The 22,894-nt window shown below is 37.4% G+C and overlaps 1 protein-coding gene across 7 annotated transcripts in view; it reads left to right on the plus strand.

The window, feature by feature from the left end:
- ARID1B (AT-rich interaction domain 1B) overlaps positions 1 to 22,894 on the plus strand; it is a 445,370-nt gene that overhangs the window by 254,370 nt on the left and 168,106 nt on the right. For 4 of the 7 annotated variants that reach the window (XM_030928069.1, XM_030928073.1, XM_030928074.1 and 1 more), the window contains exon 5: positions 12,437 to 12,478. The exons of the other annotated variants lie outside the window; for them this stretch is intronic. In XM_030928069.1, the coding sequence (XP_030783929.1) occupies positions 12,437 to 12,478 (42 nt within the window). The remainder of the gene's footprint in view (positions 1 to 12,436; positions 12,479 to 22,894) is intronic. 7 annotated transcript variants of the gene reach the window in all.

Below are 22,894 nucleotides of genomic sequence, written 5' to 3' on the forward strand. Positions count from 1 at the left end.
TTTTGGGGGCTGGGCACAGTGGCTCATGCCTTTAATCCCAATACTTGAGGAGGCTGAGACCGGCAGATCACTTGAGGTCAGGAGTTCGAGACCAGCCTGGCCAACATGGCAAAACCCCATCTCTACTAAAAATGCAAACAAACAAACAAACAACAACAACAACAACAAAAAGCCGGCCAGACCTGGTGGCACACACCTGTAATCCCAGCTACTCAGGTGGCTGAGGTAGGGGGAATCACTTGAACCTGGAGGCAGAGGTTGCAGTGAACCTTGACTACACCACTGGACTCCAGCGTTGGCAACAGAGTGAGATTCTGTTAAAAAAAAAAAAAAGGAAAAAGAAAGAAAACAAAATCTAGCTTTTCATCCTTGAGACTACGTTTCGTGCTTTTTGCTACTAAGTAGAAAGGAACTTCATGGTGTAGTTCTGGACATTTCTGAGTTATAAGAAAAAGGTACGGTGATGAAGTGTTAAGTGCCATGCTTCAGATCTGAAGGTTGTGTAATAATTTTCATGCCTGCACTTGTACAGACAACTTCACCATTGGCTGCAGTTCTGATTTTAAGTTGATTTGCCGGTTTTCATGTTAAAGTTGACATTTATGTGCAGTTGTATTAAATAACAAAGAAACATAGTAGATAAATGATCCCTTACTCCAAAGCAAAAAGTCTCAAAAACTTCGACCTCCTCCATAAGAAAATTGTAGCAATTCCAAAATCATGCAGAAATGTCTAGAAATTATCAAATGTAAAATTTAACTCTGTATTCTAGAACACTTCATCAAAACAAAAAGATGTGTTACATAGTGGAAACTAAAGGAATTTTAAGATGAGAAACTATGGGATATTGTTTTAATTCATGTCTGAATATTTGGACAAGATGAAAGTTTTCTGAGCATTGTGGATGGATTACTATGTTGAGAAATGCGTAACAATGATGTGTAAGGCAGGACAGTATTCTAGTAGGACGGTAGAACATTCCTGTTACCTTAACGAGTTCTCCTCTATCTTTATAGTTAGTTCCTCCCTGTTACACCCAGGCCGCCACAGATCTGTGTTCTTTCTGTGTAGATTGGCCTTTTCCAGAATGTCATATGGATGGAATCATATAGTGGGTGGCCTCTTGAGTCAGGCTTCTTTTACTTAGCACAGTGCATTTGAGAGTCATGCATGTCCTTGTTTGTGTCAGTAAAGTCAATTCCTTTTCATTCGTGAGTCGTTTTCCATTGTTTGGATATGATCATAGTTTTGTTTATCCACTCATCAGTTGAAGGGTATTTGGATTGTTTTCAGTTTTTGTCAGCTATGATGAAAGCCTCCCTAAACACACTCATAAAGGCTTTCATGTGAATATATTTTCATTGCTTTTGGGTGAATACCTAGAAATAGAGGATTGCTAGATCATATAGCAGACTGCATTTACCTTTGTAAGAAACTGCCAAACTTCTCCAAAGTGGCTGTAATATTGTGCTGGAATATATATATATATATATATATTTTTTTTTTTTTTTTTTTTTTTGAGGTGGAGTCTCGCTCTGTTGCCCAGGTTGGAGTGCAGTGGTACAATTTTGACTCACTGCAACCTCTGCCTCCTGAGTTCAAGCAATTCTCCTGCCTCGGCCTCCTGAGTAGCTGGGATTACAGGCACCCGCCACCATGCCTGGCTAATTTTTATATTTTTAGTAGAGACAGGGTTTCAGCACGTTGGCCAGGCTTGTCTCACACTGCTGACCTAGGGTGATCCACCTGCCTCAGCCTCCCCAAGTGCTGGGATTACAGGCATAAGCCACTGCACCTGGCCTGTTTTTAAAAATCAGATCTCTCCTTTGACTCCTGTGTTTTTATCATGGAAAGAGACAAATCACTTATATTTTCTTTTTCCAAGCAATACTGCTTTCTGTGGTTGAGCCAAAAGACTCCTCCTCTTTTCCATGTTCAGGTAATTTATTCTTTGGGAGAGCACTGTAATCATGTGTCAATAGTATTTTAAAGTGACTTTATTATTTAATGTCAAGATGTACCCTTGATATGAAATAGTTTTATTTAATAAAGCAGCTACAGATCAAGAGCACTTGGTCTAGACAAGTGGCGGCGCCTGCCTTCTTCTTGGGGCCAGTCTTCATCTCAGAGCTGTCTAGCTTTCAGGTTTTTCTTCATTGCTTCCAGTCTCACCTAAGCCTCATGAATCCTCGGAAACCTATTTCCTAGGTGCGCAGAGAATCATCGCATTTGTACGCATCTGTAATTTGTGCACATTTGTAATCATCTCTGACTTTTTTTGTGCTAAAAGACCCTTTTTATTTTTGAAATGGGGGGAGGGGTTCTCATTGTTTTGGTCTCGAACTCCTGAGCTCTAGCAATTGTCCTGCCTTGGTCTATTTATTAGATGGGATTACAGATCCGTGCCACTGCGCCTGGCTATTAGAAGATACACTTTTTAAAGAGGCGAAGGGGAGCAGAGTGGAATAGTGGTATTGTGACAGTTACCTGGAAAACTTCGAACTTCTCTTCCTAAATTTACCTCTTACAGAATGTCCTGTATTAGGTTGCCTGAGTTTCCTTCCCATGTAATGCATACATGTTTATTATTATTGCTTTTAGCAGGTAAGGCTGTATTAAGCAGTTTATGTGAGAGAAGAAAGGGAGATGACATGATTGGTGGGGAGCCAGTTTAGTTAAGATTCTTTGGACAAGTAGGACTTTTGAGAAATCTGAAAAGAATTTAAAAAAAAAAAAAAAAAGGTGTCTGTCTTCCCTAGAGTCTTTTTTTCTTAGCTTCGAACTTATTAGTTTACCTAATTAGATTCTTCAAAATAAGTTTCCAGAATTCATTTTAAGGTAAAAGTTAAAACTGTGTGGTTAAATTTCAGTATACCTAATCTTACATTCTTTCTGTTTCTTTTATTGAATTGCCTTTCCATTCCAATTTGATAATCAAAATAGTACTATACTACTTAATTTGAACTTTGAAAGATTTTAAATACGCACTGTGATAAATGTCTTTGATTGTAACCACTATTTCAGTGTTTTGAAACCCCCATCTGTTTTGGTAGAAGTATTTTAGGATAAGAAAGAAGTTTTCTCATCTGTTAGTTTTTTGACATTTGGACCCAAGTGACAGAGTTGGGGACAGGGACGTTTGGACAGGGAACAGGGCAGCAGAAAGAAAACCAGTGACACACAATCAAGATGAGATGTATGCACAGCCATTTGCTGGCTGTAATAGAAGTTTAATTTGTTGATCTAAAACTGTATTTGTTTTTCAAACATCTTTTCATTCTCATCTAATCAATAAAGTCATCTTTGTTGCACCTTGTTTTCTTTGATACCATAGTTAACTTTTACATTCCTTTATCTTGGGGATGGTCACAGCCTGTGTGTCCACAGTGTGTCTTCTACATAGTGACTTTGTAACAACTTTCATTTTGCTTTTCTAACATCAACAGTGGGGTGGGACTGGGAGAGGGATTTAAGTATGATCAAATAGTACCTTAGCCACATTTTTATCTTTTGGTATTTTAGTTGATTTATCCAGATATTTTTTAAATGTAATATTTTCTTTTTTATGAAATGTCAAAATTTAGGAAAAGGGTTTATTTATTGTCTTACAGTTTTAGAGAATCTAAACTTACCAAGCTGTGGCATAATATATTGGCTTCATAAACTACGTGTGTGTGTGTGTGTGTGTGTGTGTGTAAATGGTTGGGTAAATTGAGAAGTATTGCTTAAAGAAGATGGCATTGAATTATGACCAAATTATATCACATAATGCAAAATAAATATTTAGAATATGACTAAATATTATCTCACTTTTTAAAAGTTTATTAACTACCACTTACTTAGTGCTCAAATATTTTTAACAGTCCCTCACTGCCTGGACACCCATCATTTTTATTTTCCTTCATCAAATGTTTTAGAATTTAGGAATAAGTATATACAGTGTTAAGAAGAAATAGTTATTAATTTGAATTATACAGAAAAATCAATCATGTAGAAATAACAATGTAATGAATAAGTATTAGTGTTTTCTAATTTAATAAGATACGGTTTACAGAAAGATCTGAAGGGAATGCATTGCTTTTATTGAAAATACGACCTGTTTTCAAAATGTTTGTTTAGAAATCTAGATGTTTTATATGTACGCGTGTGTTGCATTGGAAAGGCCAAATGAAATAATGAATAGATAACTATATTTTGGTCTATATTGTTCATGATTCCATAGCCATGTTTTTTGATAAACGCTGGAAGTATGGAAATGATAAACTTTGATACATGTGATTTCCTTAGGTATAGCATTCTTAATGCCCCCAAATCTACAAATAATGTCATCATGTAACTGACAGGGTTACACTATTCCGCTCTCTCAAGAAAATTATTTATGGAAAAAGTATGGTACTGTGACCACGTGAGCCTTCTGAGTGCCACTATTCTTGTGTAGAATTTGGGCCTGTCAGTATCCTTTACAATCACGCCCTGTAGCATAGGCAGATATTCTTATCATCCACTGCGTTGTGGTCAACCAACCTAAATTGGAAAGCTCAAAATTACTTTTTAAAATTGTTTGGAAGGACTATGAACTGTATATATTTTTATAAAATATTTACTGTAGTCTAACTGGAGTCATTTGTTGGTATGATTCAAGTCTAAAAGTCATTACCTCTTAACTCAGGATGGATAGAAAAGATCTATCTTTGAGCAACGTACATACTCATTTTATTGCCATCAGTTTATAGGAATTTAAGGTCTACTCTTGGCTAAAGAGAAATGCATCAAATGCATATATATGTATTCAATATAGCAAAATTGGTTTTTGGTTTGATTTTTAGTAACAGTCATGTAATGCAAGAGTGTTATCACCAACCACATGGTACATATGACTTATACTTACATAGTTATATTAGGTAGAGCATATTTTAAACCTTGTTATATCCCCACCTGTGTCATAATGAGCTGTGTCAAATTTGGGTTCATACACATATATTTTTATTGTTTTGTTATAGTCTTTAGCGCATTCATTCATATACATTTATTCAACAAATATTTAGTGAGCTTATACTCTGTGTCTGGAACGCTTCTAGGTAAGAGACACACAACAGTGAATGAGCTAGCCTGCTCTTGTGAAGTTGACATTTCGGTAAAGGGAGAAAGATGATACACGAATGAATAAACAAGAAAATCTCAGGTGATTATACAAAAGAAGGAGAGGGATTCTCTTGAGGAGTGATTGGTATGACAGGACTGGCCATAGGATGATCTGGTAGCACAGTAACTCAGGAGGAGTGAGCAGCCAGTGCAAAGGCCCTCAGGTGAACAGTGGCCATTTGGAGGAACAGAAGGCAAGCCAGTGCAGCGGGAACATTGTGAAGAGCAGCGGGTAGCAGGACCGAGGACCGGCAAGGCAGGCAGGAGCCATGTGGTTTAGCTTCTTGTGGACAGTGGTAAGCAAATCGGCTTAATTTTATGATCTTGGAAGACTTCGAGGGTTTAAAGGAGGGAGTGGAGATGGAAGAAGCACTTGGCTGCATGGATGCTTTCAGAAGTTCCTTTAGTGTCATGGTGTTCTTGACTGGAACTCTGCCTGTAAATCCATGGTACCTAGAGTTCCTTCATCTAAAGTTGTACAGTGCATCAGTCAGCTTTTGTGGTAGTGCTCAGAACAGCCACCATTTATGTAGCTCACAATTCTACAGTTTGACAGTTTGGGCCAGGCTCAGCCAGGTAGTTCTGATTTGTACTAGGCTTGTTCCTTCTACTTCAGTCAGCCACTGACCAGCTAAGTGGCTCTGCTTCTCTGGCTCTTGGACTGACTGGCTGTTGGCTTGACTGGCTCTTAGCTAAGGCAATGTGGTAATAGGACCATGTGTTACCAAGCTAGTCTAGGCTTATTCATATGGTGTTTGGTTGAGTTTCAAGAGAATGATTAGAATTGCCTCTTGAGTCCTAGACTTGGAAGTGGCACAGCAGTCTCTTGACCCAGGTAAATCATAAATCCTGTCCAGATTGAGGGGTAAAGAATTAGACTCCACCTTGGATGGAAGAGGCTATAACACCACATTGCATAGTAGTGGCTGATTTTGCACACTCAAGGTCTCTGTGTCTCTAAGTGATACCAAGAGTTCAAGATTGGTTCATACCAGGTGTCCTCATTGCTTTGTAAATCCTATGTGGAGGTGTCCTCACTGAGTTAGAGAACATAATTGGAAATAAGGGTGTGACCATAGGGCTGACTGACTTTGTTTTAAATTTAACAGCCTTGGATAGAAAGACACACCAGCATCCTAGTGCAGGAGATAATGTGAACATATCACTTATGGTGAAAAGTGTAATTATAATAACATCACACTGGCTTGAAATCGTGTCTTACAGTATTAAGTTTAACAAATGCTTTTTGATGGCATAGATGTGTTTTTCATTGTTACCAATATTTATTGGGTCCCTATATAGAGACAAGATTTTAGTTTATTTCCAATACATTCGGAGGACAGCCGCTGTACTCAGCAGCACGAGGCAGCCCTGTGTGTTCTTTGCATTGCCGGCCAACCGTGCACTGAGTGATTTCAGCAAGCCATGTCCTTGAGCTGTCATGTGGTCTGTCATGCTAATGAGGAGAACGAGGAGAATTAATAAGTAAAAGAGGAATGCTGGCAATGGCTATGGTTTTTTTTTTTTTTTTCTTAAGAGTTCTGTGTGTTTAATGGATTAAAATCCCAAAAAGTTAATAAAATAATAATAAAGAAAAACACGGAACAACTTCTTTGCTTGATAAAATTAAAACTTTGGAACCTAAATGCTTCTCCTGCAGTTTAAATTATCATAAATCCTGGAACATAGTTTTGGAGAGCAGTTTATTTATTAGTGACTACTTTTCCTTAATGTAGGTAAAAGTATGATTAATGAAATAGGTTGTAATTGGTGTATTGGACTTGTTGGCCCAATCAAGGCAGATACAGCAAACATTGTAAGTAGAGTATTTTTATCCCCTGGACGCCAATATAGGCAAAAATTATTTTTTCCAAGGGCGTCTAAATTCTTGGTAATATCCTTGCAGATAAACGTTATTGTGACTGGAAATTCAATCAATTTCTTGTCGATTGTTACTAGCCTCCTCCCCTTGCCCTTATTCCCCTTTGGGTGGAACAGCTCACTTGAGTAATTTTGCCTTTCCCATCCTTGCCTTGGAATTGGAGGCAAAATCTATATCATTTTAATGTTTAATTATGGTAAAGATACGATATCTATAATCACTGGAAAAAATAATGGAATATTCTTCATCACAGTTATTCAAATGGAAAACTAAAATTGAGTCACCCCTCCTCTTTTTATTTCACAATAAATTACAGTTTGATCAAATATTTAAATGTAAAAAAATAAAATTAAATATATTAAAAGAAAACAGGTGAATTTTTTTTTTTTTTTGAGATGGCGACTCACTGTGTTGCCTAGGCTGGAGTGCAATAGTGCGATCTCGCAGCAACCTGCCCCTCCCTGGTTCTAGCAGTTCTCCTGCCTCGGCCTCCCAGGTAGCTGGGACTACCGGCATGCGCCACCACACCTGGCTAATTTTTGTATCTTTAGTAGAGACAGGGTTTCACCATGTTGGCCAGGCTGGTCTTGAACTCTTGACCTCAGGTGATCCTCCCACCTCAGCCTCCCAAAGTGCTAGGATTACAGCTGTGAGCCACCACGCCCAGCCCAAAATGAATATTTTTTAAAATGCTGCAGTGAGGAAGACATTTTCCAGCGTGGCACAAACTCTAGAAGCTTGGGGAAAACAAATGGATACGTTTGAATATTTAAAATGTCAAATTTCTTGTTTTTGATTTCTTTACATTGAACACAGTTATGAGCATTTTCCCATGTTACAAAATATCTCTTAAAACTTGAATTTTTCGTGATTATTAATGCTCTATCATGTGAATATGCCATACTTTATTTAACCATCTCCCATATTTGTACATTTTTTTCTAATATGTTATTTTAAATAATGTAGTGCACATGCTTAATATATAAATGGTAGATCACAAACTATTAACCTTAAGATAGCTCTTTCTAGCGGCTTGATTGCTGGATAAATGGGCATGAGTATGTTTGAGGATGTTGATATGTAATGGAAGACTGTTTTCTGGGCAGGCTGTTCTTAGCTGCTGGCCCACCATAGATGTTGAAGAACCTAGGTGTACACATATACCTGGATCACTGTATTTTTAATTTTTCCCACCTTGAAAGATAAGATGTTTATTCACATTTCCATGACTATTAATTGACATGGAACAATGGATAATGTTATTGACTTATTTTGTTAACTAATTTCTTTTAATTGAATAAGAAGCACATGTAGTTGGTGGGGAAAGTTCTTACATTGATGTGTTTCTTCCATTTCTTTCCAAAAACATTCTAAGTACATCAAGTATATGACTCACCCCCACCTTTTTTAAAAAAACTGATGGTAGCTTACTGTGCACACCCTTTCCATTCTTTTTACTTAATGGACTATCCTAGAAATCTTTTCTTATCTGCACACAGATTTACCTCAATCTTTGTAATTGAAGCATAGTCTTCTATGTTCGGCTATACAGTAATTTACTATAAACTTAACTCCCTTGGCAATGAAAATTTCGTTATGTTCACTTTTCACTGTTACAAGCAACTCCAGTAAACATCGTTTTAAATCTTTATTTTTATACTTCAGGATCAGTGGAATTGTTGGGGTTAATATGTAATCGTATACATGTGCATTTTGATTGATACTGCCAATTGTATTTTATTCCAGTATATATTTTCATCAGCAGTGCAAGGCTATGATTTGAATAATTACCCAAACCTGTGTATATGTTGTAATTATCACAATGTTTAATCTTTAGTACAATATGACTTTATTTGTATTCCTTTAGTTATGAGTACGGTTCATTACACATTGTTATAAATGGACATTACTTCTCACTTTAGTTCCTCTTTTTGTGACAGTGTGATTCTGATTTTAGAACTATCTAAGAAAAATAAATTGCAGCAGAGTTTTGGCATTGCTTTATTTTAATGATAATGCTGCTAGAATTAGTATACTCTGTTTTCAATGAGTGCTTTACATTGTGAACATAAAAGGACTTTGAAAGAGAAAGGAGAGTACAGCCAGTTTTACTTCCAAATTCATGAATTCTCGTTTTCCCAATTTTCTTACTGGCATGATTGGAAATTAAGGTGATTTGTGTTATTTTTGGTGGAGGTGGGGCGTAGGGTAATTGGGAAAGAGATGTCAATTGAAGGTTTTTGTGCTTTAGGAGAGTGAGGACTGTAAATGGCTTAGCTGCTGCTGAACTTTACAGATTGAACTTTCACAAAGCTCTTAGAGGTTCTCTACAAATGGAATCCTTTTAGGCACTTGTGTTATAAAATGTTGATTGTAACATTTGAAATAAGTGTGAGTTAATGGAAAGGGCCTTGTCTTTGGCTTTAGGAAGTTTCTACTTTATCTTAAACCTGCCCCTTCACACCTCTGTACTTCAGGAACCCTTGAAAAGTTCTCTCTCCCATTGAAGTGAAACATGGGTCTCATCAGAGTGTTCAAATTTGTCTCTGCATTTGTTACAGCATCTGTGTGGAGGAGGAGAATGTTGGCTATTATGTCCTGATTTTACATTTGATTAAACCTGTGACTTTTTTTCTTACTGCTAATTTTAAGTCTCCCCACATCAAAGTTTAAAAAGAAAAATGACACCATGAATAATCTTATCTTTCATTTCTGAATTAGAATTTATCTTTGACTGTAAAATGGATACTTAAATACATTTCACTCAGATATTTATACCTAAACTAAACTCATCACTTTGATTTTCTTATGACGTTAAGCACAAAACATTGCACTTAATAAATAACTGGAAAGTGTTTATTATGAATGAGTGATGGTTTTTTTTGAGATTAGAGCAGATAAATGCAGATTATAGGCAAAGAATTGATATTTTAACATCAACACTGTATCTTCCCAGTACAGTATCCAGTCTTTCCATTGAGAATTTATCAGAGTTTTTCAGTTGTATGTTCTTGTTTTAATCGGATTAACACAGATCTACTTCTAGTTTATGAATAAGAATGATAGGTGATTTTGGCTTATGAAATATAGTTATTGACTTTTTTGTTGTTGTTGTTCAAATTTATGACAAAAGGAACAAAAAAAGCTTAGCTGATTTCGGCCGGTAACTTTAATGACTACTACCTGGAAATCAAGTGTAAAAGTTGAAATACTCCTTTGCTCCCACTAGAGGGGGATTCCTCCCAACTTAGGTAAAAGTGCTCTTTAGACCCAATGTGAAAACCTTGTATGACATTGATATTCCCTTTGTATTAAATTGAGGATAATCTCATGTTTTTAAAATCAGCTGATTTTCTGTAGTTACTGATATTAAAATCTTACAGAAATAGAGGATGTAAAGACTACTTGAAATAGGGTCCATATGTATTTAAACAACAGTGCTTTTGAACAAAACAAATACTTTTGTAGAGTTGCTATAATTAAATTCGTTTAAAGGTATATTAAGAGTTTCAAAACAACTCCCCCAGCCCTGCTGGAGATAGAATCTGGGGTGAAGGGTGCCCTGGTGAGAACTGGCTCCTTCATCCCGCCCCCAAGGTCTGTCACTGTCTCTGTCTGCTGAAATAGCCACAGGGAGAGTTCTAAATTTCACACGAAAGCTTTGATTTGCTCTCACCTCAAGTTGTCAAATATATTAAAGCCTTATCTTTAAATAGAGCTCTATTTGCTATTGAATTTTCTTGTTACATTGACTTTTTATAATAATGATAAAATATGCAGAACTCACACTCTGAAGATTTTTTTTTTTTGCAAAGTTAAACTGTAATATATTTTAAAAATAATTCTATATGTGTTAAAAATAGCACATCAAGGGTGAGGTATGCAGATATGATCTATATGTGTAATTCACAAGCAAATGTCATATGATGTTCACAATATTTAAGATTCAGCAAATTTCCTGTTCGTGCTTTTCCTTTAAAGTCTCCAATGTTGATTAGAGGTTTTAATTTTAAAAATAGTTGAGGTTAGTAATCTAGCATTGTGAAAGTCAGGGCTTGGGAAATTCAAACATGTAATCTTTTTTCCTTTTCTTAAATGAAAAGTAGATAATAAGGCCTTGTTTCTAAATCTAACAGCGTTGAAAATTAAACTGTAAACAGAAATGCTGTCGGTGAAACTTAAAATGATTTTTTCTGCTTTAATTGATCCAACATTTCAGTCTTTAGCCTAAAATCATATTTGGTATCAGCAACATATGGTTTTCTATGAAAACGAGGCTGCTTATCTCCATCCCTAATGGTAGTATCTTTCTTTTGCTTTCTGCATCAGCCTCTGCCAGTGCCAGGGGATGGTCAGTGAGCCTGGCTTTCAGTGAAGCAGTTGGAGAAGACAATTTGCTTCCTTGTTTCTTTTTTTGAGCCTTTTACTTTCATACTGATTGAAAGTCTTATTGTCATGGTCTTCCTTTCTATATTTTCTTTCTACAAGGGAAGAATCCAATTTTGTTTTATAGCAGGATACATTAGATAGGCCTATATGCCTTCTACTTAAACACCTGCCACACGTGCCTAATTTTAAAAGGTTTAAAACTGACAGTGAAGCCTGTTACAGTCTGATACTGCCCGCCCACCCAGTCTTCCTCTTTAAAAATACTCAGATGTGTTCTGTTGCCTTCTTTCCTTGTTCTTTTGCATCGTGTATTGGTACTTTGCAATAGTCAAAGTTAAAAGCTTTACACACCACACTGAATAATTTTGTTTAAAAAACAGTAATTATCAATACACATCTTGTTCCTCGCAGGTTTTTAAAATTCATGTTAATGAGCTCTGTCTTCTAATGCATGAGACTGATAGGCAGTCTTGAAGTTTTGCCATCATTTCACAACTTGTTGCTTAGACTCTGCCTGCCTTTTCTAGAGTATTGCTTTCAGGAGCTCTTGCTCTGCAACATTCCAGAGACCCAGCGCTGCCCACTCTGATCTGAGCAGGACAAGAATCTACTGGTAGCACATATGCATAGTGAGGTTGCCCTACAAAGGGCAGCTTCCCCTCACTGTCTGTCAGTAAAAGATCAAAAGGCATATGCAGCATGTGATTGAGGTGAGAAGGATGATTCTACTCACTTCCTGGATTGTTTTTGAGGAACTTCAACAAGTACGTCCACATGATGGCAGATGGATTCATTTGATAGGAGCTCCCGCCGTCTTATAAAACTGAAACCCAGACGGTGACTGGGATTTCAATCCAGCTCTCGAAGATACTCACAGATCTCTCTTTCTTGACAACTGACATACATTGAATGCCAGTTTTCTCAGAACTCTCAATTCTAGGCCATGCCTGTGTCTGGTTTCTGTGGCTAGACTCAAAGAGGTTTTTGATAGTGCCTAAATTATGTTTTTCCTTATGATTTCAGGTTGAAGTCTTGGCCTCGGAGGATACAGCCTTTGGACTCAAGGTGTGTAGTCTGATGTAGTTCATTGTGGAGGTTTTGTCAGTTCCTCCTAGGTGGATTTGAAGGCTCAACAAGAGAGGACTTATTTTTTTTTTTAATCAAAGTACTGAGGTTTAAAAATCTTAACAAGTTTAAGATTTATCTTATTGCGATTAAGTTTAGACTGTGGTAGTATTTTCGTTACCTTCTTTGTTGTGGAGAATATGAGAAACAGTACAGGAAAACAAGAGTTCCGTTTAGTAGTAATTCACTTTTACATTTCAATTCGGCATAGCACAAGATTTACTTAAATTTTGCCCCAATTTAGGGGCACCAAATAGGGTAAGATGTTATCAGAGTGCTGTATTTAGTTCAGAGCTCCAGTGTTAATTCATTGATTTATTAAACATCCCTGCTTCAGACAGAACCCCTACAGTCCAGTTATAACCAGATTGAAAACCCAGCTCCTTCCCGTGAGGACCTCATGACCAGTTGACAGATCTAAGCCTATAAGCAGATAAATCATCCCACAGGGTGGCTGTATCCATGCAAGAAACATGCCAGAGGCTGCGAGTCAAGTGGAGTGGAGAGTGGCAAGGCTTTCTAGGAGGTGGATCCCTGGGCCGAGTTTTGAGGGCTTGGGTTATATTGAGGCAAGAAAGGAGGGCAGGAGAAATGAGAGCTATTTTCAGGTAGAACAGCCACCATGAAAAATATCAGAGGAAGCTAAAAGTAGTTAAGTTCTGCCTGTGTAGCAAGATCTGAGACTGGACAGGTTAAAGATAATTTTCTCCTGTAGAAAATGGTAAACTATTGAAAGATTTTAAGCCAGGTAGTGGTCAGATTTGCAATTTAGACAGATGACTTTGGCCACTTTTTGGAGGATGGATTAAACCAGAGACCAGTCAAAAGCAGTTGAATAGACCCGGTAAAAGCAAACACAGGCCTGAGCTGGCATAGTAGAAGCAGTGTCAGAGGGAAGAAGACCGGCGACCTCAGTATGCAGGGTCTGGTGCCTGCTGGGGTGTGCAGAGTAGGAAAAGACAGGAGCCCAAGATGAGTCCAGGGACTGTATAGTGTCACTCTGAGATAGAGAACACAAGAGGAAGAATTACAGATTTTTAAAAATTATAATCTTCCAGACCTGAATTGTCGATCAGATTACTTACCTTTTGTATATGTTTGCTGATAATTTTTTTTTTTTTTTTTTTTTTTGAGACGGAGTCTCACTCTGTTGCCCAGGCTGGAGTACAGTGGCTGGATCTCAGCTCACTGCAAGCTCCGCCTCCCGGGTTCACGCCATTCTCCTGCCTCAGCCTCCGGAGTAGCTGGGACTACAGGCGCCCGCCACCTCACCCGGCTAATTTTTTGTATTTTTTAGTAGAGACGGGATTTCACCGTGTTAGCCAGGATGGTCTCGATCTCCTGACCTCGTGATCCGCCCGTCTCGGCCTCCCAAAGTGCTGGGATTACAGCTGATAATTTTTAAATTTGTTAAATTTTGAGTAAATTGGGAGACATTTGCCTTTTATACATATTTGCTGATGCTTTTTAAATTTGTTAAATTTTGAGTAAATTGGGAGACACTTATTAGAGAACTCTGATTTCATTTTCATATAGAGGTGTAGAAGTATAGGGTAGGTGCCATCAGTTACTTTGGAAGTCAGTTTGGGAGAATAGGAAGGTTGGTAGAAACTATTACAGAACACCAGGTATTGGTGACGACCCTCACGTGACTCCTCCATGTGTTACATCTTTGGCTTGAAACCAAATTGGACTATTTATATATTTTTTCTTTTTACCATTTTTCATCCTATGTGCTTGACATTTTAAAAGCCCAGTCTACCAGTTGTGCAGTAATGACAGGTAAGATGACACTATAATACTACCAAAAGCAAAGTTTCTGAGGTTACAAATGTAGCAAGATTTTACTTCCTTAAATATATATAAAGAAAATTAAATTAATACTTTATAAATACTTGATAAAACTCAAGTTTATAATCCTAACACATTTTTTATGTTTCTGTATTTGCCAGAAATTACTAAAAGAAATTATTAATTCTAAATAGAACCTAACTCAATATTATTTACAGTATTTAACATGTGGTTGTCTTGTGAATTTTTCAGTTTTTATTTAATGCCCAGCATGCATGTGGAATACTCATTGCATTTTTAATAAACCTGTAGGGTCAGTTCTTATGAGCTCATTTTCATAATCCTTCATACTTACTGAATATGCAGCAATGTTACAGAAGATTAGTGTAGCCAGCAGCCCTCATAGTCCGCCCTGCTGTGTGAAGGCTCCGTGTTTGTTCTGTGGCCAACCTAACAGATTCCTTTTGTAGCTTTAACTTTTTTTTTGAGACTGGGTCTCATTCTGTTGCCCAGGCTGGAGTGCAGCAGCGTGATCATGGCTCATCGCAGCCTCAACCTCCCAGACTCAAGCAATGCTCCCGCCGGCCATGTGCCACCATGCCTGGCTAATTTTTTATAAAACTTTGGGTCTAACTATGTTGCCCAGGCTGGTCTTGAACTCCTCGCCTCAAGTGATTCCTGGTCTTGGACTCCCAAAGAGTAGTGTTGGGATTACAGGTGTTAGCCACTGCTTCTGATCTCGTAGCATTAAATTTAATATGTTGAAACAGCAGTGAAAATTTTTTTTCAGCAATCCAGTGATTTTCACAATAAGAGATGCTTTTAGCTTTTGCTGATCTATCTATACCAAAGTGTTTATACATCTAATTAAAAATGGGAAATTTGATATTTTACCGCTTCATTATCTGGAAGTTGGCAAGTATATTTTTGAATTCCAAAAATTACCTTATTTCTTTTTCTTTTCTTTTCTTTTTTTTTTTTTTTTTTTTTTTTTGAGACGGAGTCTCACTTTGTTGCCAGGCTGGAGTGCAGTGGTGCGATCTCAGCTCACTGCAACCTCCACCTTCCGGGTTCATGCAATTCTCCTGCCTCAGCCTCCTGAGTAGCTGGGACTACAGGTGTGTGCCACTACGCCCACCTAATTTTTGAATTCTTAGTAGAGACAGAGTTTCACCATGTTGGCCAGGATAGTCTCCATCTCTTGACCTCGTGATCCGCCCGCTTCAGCCTCCCAAAGTGCTGGGATCACAGGTGTGAGCCACTGTGCCCGGCCAAAATTACCTTATTTCCTGAAGGTCTAGGTATTCAGCATTGGTCAGGTTTTTAAACATATTCACAATTGGTGTTTCTTCCTGTTTTTATAAGCACTGGGAAAGGTAACTCAAGTGTCTGAGTCACAGTGGTAACACATGCTACCCTCTTGGCAAATGCACAGAACACTTCTGAGCCTATTGGATGGAGTGTGGGTCCCATGTATGTCACTGCTCCTTTTAGTGATGATCTTTAATGAGCCTTAATCTTTCTGTACTTTTTTCCTACTACTTCTTTATACTTGTATGCTTTGCCTTCTCTTAAGCAGAATTAAATTTACAAGCGTAATATTGACTTAGCACGAATTTGTCAGTCTTACTGGAAAATGAGTGTACATGTTGGGACCCAGCAGTGGGAGCGACTTATTTTTGTATGTGCATGTGGTGAAACTACAACCCAGGGAAACCAGTGTGCGGTCCTGCAAAACTGCCATGACTATTAGGGTTGATTCGAGAGTAACTTTTTCATCTAGTCAAATGGCAAGTATCTGTGTTCTCCTACTTCTTACATCTTAATTTTGCACAAATAGAGATTCATTGTTTTGTTAGTCTTCTCTCATTTAAAGGTAACTTAGAATTTGAAATGCTGAAACTGTTTCACAGTATAGTAAACAAGCACTTCTGCTATTTTCCAGTGGTGCTAGTTTTTTCCCTCTGAATTTAAGTAACTTTTATTTTCTTGAGTTTGTTTCTATACAGGTATAATTAAGATAATTATTTTTAAATTATATCTATTTATAATGGAACAAGAATTTGAGGTGAATAGAAGAGGTGCTTCAAAATAAAAAATGGGTGAATATATGCCTTTCTTGGTAAAGTTCTGCAAACTGTAGACCACTATTCTTATTTTCAGCTTTGATCATGATTTGAATATATTATAAAGCTTATAATTCTATAGAAAAATAAATCAGAAGTCCCAGCAGCCACCAACATGGGTTGGTTCTTTTTATAGGATCAGTGTGCCTTGTATATCATTAATGAACTAACTAAAGCTGCTGGTGATAATGGGATGATATATCAGCTAAGCATTTGTATGTGTACATATGTGATTATATTACTAAACATAGGGAAAAGACTAAAACATTGATTTGTTGCTTATGGATTCTACATATAGTAGTATAGAAAATTATAGTAAGGGGTGTAAACAAGAAAGGAGTATGTAAATTAGCCCGGGGTCATTAAAAAACATGTAAACATAACTTATTAATAAACTTCTTAAGAAACTTCTTAAGAAATCTTGTTAATCCAATAAGTTACTTCAAAATTTCATGACTGTGAATGTTCTTTGTCTTTTGATTAGGTAGCTAAGTCCAGAATTAGACAAAAGCACGTTTTTATTTAATCCACTCTCATGAGATGTGGACACTGTTGTTATCCCCAGTATTAGGTGAGGAAACAGGAACTCAGAGTTTAGAACTTGCTCAGGTTCACACAACCGATCAATAACAGAACTGGAATTTGCATCAACAAGGTCAGCCCCAGCACCTTGTCTGTATTCTGAATGCCCTGAGAACTGATGGAACTGATAGGGGGTACCCTGTACCTGCCTCTCACTCTTTACTCCCCATCTTCTTAGCCACCCTCACCTCTGCCCCACTCAACTCCTCTTACTAAGGTCCATAATGACACACCCAAATCTAGCAGAGCAGTCCACTACTTGCCCTGTGCCTGCCTCCTTGCGCGTTTGACCTAATGGACTTCTTCCTTGGTGTACTCTCTTCCTGTGGCTTCCTCAGCAGTGTTTTGTTGATTCGCCTCCTACGGGTCTGGCCTCGATTTCTCAGACTCATCTTCCTCTTCACAGACAGGCAGTATTGCATTTGTTCAGGACTTCATCCTAGTTTCTCCTTTCTGCTACATATGTCACTAACACCCCACGTTACATCTTCCCCTCCTTCTCCAGGGTGTATTCTTAAATATCCTGCTGAATGAGTGAATTATGCATAAAGCTATGACAAAGATGAAAACATGTATCTCTTGTTCGATACAGTGTATTTCCTGGGGTAAATTCTTAGTGCTTGCGTATTTGACAATAATGTAATTTGGTTATCAAAATAATTTTTAAAGACTTTTCCCTTTGAAAGATGGAGGGACAGAAATATGTATTACCAATTTATTCATTTGCTATACCTGTCTTCCAGTTCTAAATGGACATCAGAATTCCAGAAAATCAGAAATATTTTGATAGGGTGTTTTGGCTGGCGTGTTCTTTGGGAGAGGAAAACTCTGAATTTTATGACTCTTTTAATAATATTTGATATAAACTATTAAAAATACACGTGGAGAGGTCAGTTGAAAATGAATTACGAGGATAATCAAGGGGAAGCATATTGTATTGCTCTCAAAAAGAATGAGAAAAAGAAAAACGATGCAATTTACGCTATCGTTGGGCCCCACAAGATCACAGGAGCCCTCCACTCCTTTTCTCTTGAGACAGAGTCTCACTGTGTCACCCAGGCTGGAGTACAGTGGCGTGATCTCCACTCATTGCAGCCTCCACCTTCCAGGTTCAAGTGATTCTCCTGCCTCAGCCTCCTGAGTAGCTGGGATTACAGGCCTGCACCACGACGCCCAGCTAAGTTTTTTGTATTTTTAGTAGAGATGGGTTTTTACCATGTTGGCCAGGCTGGTCTCGAACTCCTGACCTCGAGTGATCTGCCCGCCTCGGCCTCCCAAAATGCTGGGATTACAGGCATGAGCAACCGCACTAAGGCTACACTTACTTTAATCCTCTTTGCTGATAATTTTTAATATTTGTTTTAGGCACCTAAAATTTATTACTACAAAAGAGAAAAGGTCTAAGCTAAAGTATCTGAACATAAGATGGTAAAGTAAATCCTAGACTTGTATTACTTTTTACCTGTATTTTGGTTGATTAGATATCTTAGAGAAAAATAACATCAGCGTTCAAACTAGTCTTCCAACCCCTAACTAACATAGTCCCTTAAATATCCCATGCCCTTTGCTGCCCTTAGCTTCCCTCCAGCCTAATCTCCACCTTGCCTTTCACCTAAAATGCTTACTCTTCCTCTTTCTGCATTTCAAAATCCTGCTTTCCCTCCAGGCTCCATTGTAACCTCTCTCTTCTATGATTTGTCTCAGCATTGGAGCCTTCTGAGTGCCATCCTCAGAGCTCAACAGTTCTCACTGCCTTTAGGACTCATTTGGAATTTCTCAGCTACCAACTTGTTTTTGTGTTCTTTTGTATTTGGGAGACAGCGTGATATGGCCTAGCCCAATTCCGTTATGTGGCATTTTCCCCCGAAATATGGTAAGCTTAGAAAATCCATTTTTTTCATCTTTTTATATCCATATTGACTTTCACATGGTAAACAGTGAATAAGTACTGATGATTAAGAGTTTTACTGATAGTGTTAACAATTATTGCTAAGCATAAAATGTGTGATATTAACATATCCCTACTGTGTTCTTCTCTATTCTGGGATTTCCTTGCCGATTCTCCTGTTATCTGGGCTAATATGTGAGCTTGGCATTTCCTATTTAAGCTCTGTAATGCCCACCTGAAGGAAGACATTCATTGTTAATGTTTGTTGAAGCTATTGAGTGAGTATGGCTGGCATCAGAAACTAGTTGGTTCCTTTTAACCTGGCTTATCTTAAATATGTAATCAAGTTCTGCAGTTATATTCATTCATATCATTCTACTTCTTTCCACTGCTTTCCATTCAAACAAAAATATCTATGGGATATACATGTTATTTGTCAAGTACTAGCGATGCAGTGGTAAGAATAGTAAGTCCTTGCTTCCACAGATTTTACATTCTAGACACAACTTTTGGAATGATCTGATGTCAGGGAAAAATCCAAGAAGAGATGCAAACTTTGGATATAATTGTATGCTTTTCTGTTGTTTAATTGTCTTAATTGAATCTATTTATTGTATTTTACAAAATGGAATGTCATTCCAGTTTGACTTAAGGAAATTGAAGGATTAGTCACTGGTAAATATAATTTCAAATAGAATAAAAGTGGAAAAATTTATTTTGTCATTTTAAAATAAGGTATTTTCAATTGTGGAAAATACATAGCCTGGGAATCATATTTGGCAGTAACTTAAATCAAATTTGAGCTGCTTTCTGTCTTTTGACATCTGATCATTATGAAAATATCTATATTTCACTTCCCTCATACAAAAACAAAATGATGCAGTCTATAACTGTAGGATTTATCATACTGGCTAAGGAGGAAACAGAAAAAAATACAATGGCAGCCCATGTCTGAATGGGTCTCCTGGCTCAATAACCAAATAATGACCCTTGGGAAAAAGCGGGAGGTTCACTTGTAGCTTCTTTTTCTGATCCGCCTAACTTAGAGGGCTCCCGTTTGAATTGTGTTAAAAGTCAATTTGTTTTTAGTCATTTCTGACTCTGTGTCTTTTGTTACATTTTTCCAGCTTTAATCATTTCTCATTGCTCATTTTGGTTCTGTAGAGGTGTGCTATCCAGTGTGGCAGTCACCAGCCATGTGGGGCTAAAGTATTTAAAGCTAAATCAAACTCAGATAGCATTTCTTCAGTTGCACTGGCCACATCTCAACAATTACATGTTGCTGGTGGCTGCCACACTGCCATAGTGCATAGAGAGAGCCGTCCATCTTAACAATGAGTTCCGTTGCCTGAGCTGGTCTAGAAAATACAGGTTCCAAGTATGTAGATGACACAGACAGCTTTTAGCATAACATATTTCACAATTAGAACAGTCATTTAAAAAATTGTTTTAAAAACTAGGGATTTAAAAAGATAGTAGAAAACAGAAGGAATTTGCTTTTTGGGTAAAGTGCTATAAAGCAGAGGGGATGTTCTGCTTAGGAAAGAAATAGAAACTATTATAAAGTTGACAAGTTTCATTAGATTTTGAGAATAGAAAAGTTTTAAACAGGGTCATGAAATTTGGCATCCTTCTAGAGTGACATTTGTAATGGGTCATTAATTCATTGATTTGCCTAAGATATGTCCCCAGGCTACCAATATATTATTTTGGATTTAGAATGTTTAGTTTTGCATTGTAAGATTCTACCCAATAAAATAGTTCTTTCTTTTATGAGTGTAAACACATGAAAACATATACTAATCTTCTGTTTAAAAACATTTAGCATATGTATTTTTTGTCAAGGCGCATTAACTCTGGTTCTTCTCTACTCTTTGCGTCTTCTTAGCAGGACGTGTTTTTTTTTTTTTTTTTTTTTTTTTTTTGGAGACAGTCTCTTGCTCTGTTGCCCAGGCTGGGAGTACAGTGGCGCGATCGATCTCGGCTCACTGCAAGTTCCACCCTTAGTGGGACGTGTTTTCTAGTGAATTTACTTGGCTAACTCTCTGAGTGAGTGTGACTTTAACTTAGGTGGAAGTATATTTAAGATAACCAATGTCATTGAAACAAAACTAGCAGTTTTTTTGAACTCATAATCTTATGAACTCATATTACTTTTCATAATATGATTTATTTTTAATCTTTTTTATTTAATTAAAATCTATTCAAAACCTTTAGAGCAGTAGAGGACCAAGTTTATTCCATACTGTTTCAATATTGACTCAAAATTAAAATTATAGAATATATATTGTTAAAGCAAAAAATTTACTATTTCCTCTAAAAGAAAGATTCAAGGGGGTGTGGGGAGAGGAATCTGCAGTGTTTCTCCAGGACCTCAAGGGTCTCAAGTTCTCCCGGATGTGGGAATCCAGGAATCCATATTGAGCTCTTCTCTTCTTTTGTTAGAAAATTTTCCAGCCTCTGCTTCTGCCATCTGCTGGTAGTTCAAACAGTTACATGTTTGAGTTTAAAACAAATTTGCTTTATTTTTATTTAGAAACGATTTTGGGGAAATACTTTATGTATATTTACTGTAATATTTTGATGCAGTTTTCTTTGTTAGGTTTAATTATCTTTTGAAGGGATATTTTAGCTTTTTTTTTCAATTCTGTCTTTAGAGGAATACACAAGTCTAAAACTCAGAAAAGACAGAAGACTATGAGGCCAAAGCATATGCAGTGAAGAGGCAGGGTAGAGCTCTGTTAATGAAAGGCCTTGAGTGGCCAATGAGGAGTTACTTGAGAGCTGTTAGGGGTCTCACCTGATGTCTGGCTTTGGATTAAATATGGAATAGGAATTTTTTCCTTCCATTTTACAATTAATGCTACTTGACTGGGAGTTGAACACACCCATATTCTACTGTAAGTCCCATTGTAAGGTTGGAGAATTGATTTCTAGACATCATTAAATTTCTTTCCAGCCCTAAAATTCTGTGGGTCCTTAATGCTAACGGGCCTCCTGTATTCATCCAAAGTGCAACTGTTTTACCATTTATTATTCTTCCATTTCTTCCTGCTGATGTTTCATAGACTAAGGTATTCTCGTTGTCTTGAGAAAAATAGAATTTTGTCGTTGTGTTGTTGTCCACAAACAAATCCTTTCATTAAGTGAAGCCAGGCAAAAATTTTTAAAAGAAAGATAAAATATAGGATTTTTATTTTCTGCCACCTTTAATCTTCTTTCCTAATTTCCTTCAGAGCTGCCTTGGCCAGTTATTTTTCATCATTTTCTCAAAGAGAAAATGTAACCTAAGATTTTTCCAATTTCTTTTTTTCACAATGAAGAAGGCTGAGGGAGGCAAGGTGACTTATTTTAGTCACTATCTAGTGGTAAAACTCAACTAGAAGTTGCTGCTTCCCAGGCCTGTGTACTTCATTAAAAAATTCCAGCAATGTCTGTGTTGTTGTTGTTTTTTAAATCAGTCCTCTCAAGTTTAGGAACTCTATATTGGGTTACATCTTACAGAATTGACATTTCACAGCTCAAAAAATGGTGTAATGTTGGCAATTTCATACGGTTCAACCCAATGTACTAGGACTCTAATATCATTTTAGATAAACTTTCAATAGTGAAAACAGGCTGGGCACGGTGGCTCAAGCCTGTAATCCCAGCACTTTGGGAGGCTGAGACGGGCAGATAACGAGGTCAGGAGATCGAGACCATCCTGGCTAACACGCTGAAACTCCGTCTCTACTAAAAATACAAAAAACTAGCCAGGCGAGGTGGTGGGTGCCTATAGTCCCAGCTACTCGGGAGGCTGAGGCAGGAGAATGGTGTAAACCCGGGAGGCAGAGCTTGCAGTGAGCTGAGATCCGGCCACTGCACTCCAGCCTGAGCGACAGAGCGAGACTCCGTCTCAAAAAAAAAAAAAAAATAGTGAAAACAGTATTTTTCTTTAAAAGTGTTTTATTCCAATTGGAATGGGTATGA

This window comes from Rhinopithecus roxellana, chromosome 4 (assembly GCF_007565055.1).
Source record: "Rhinopithecus roxellana isolate Shanxi Qingling chromosome 4, ASM756505v1, whole genome shotgun sequence".
Classification (NCBI taxonomy): Eukaryota; Metazoa; Chordata; class Mammalia; order Primates; family Cercopithecidae; genus Rhinopithecus; species Rhinopithecus roxellana.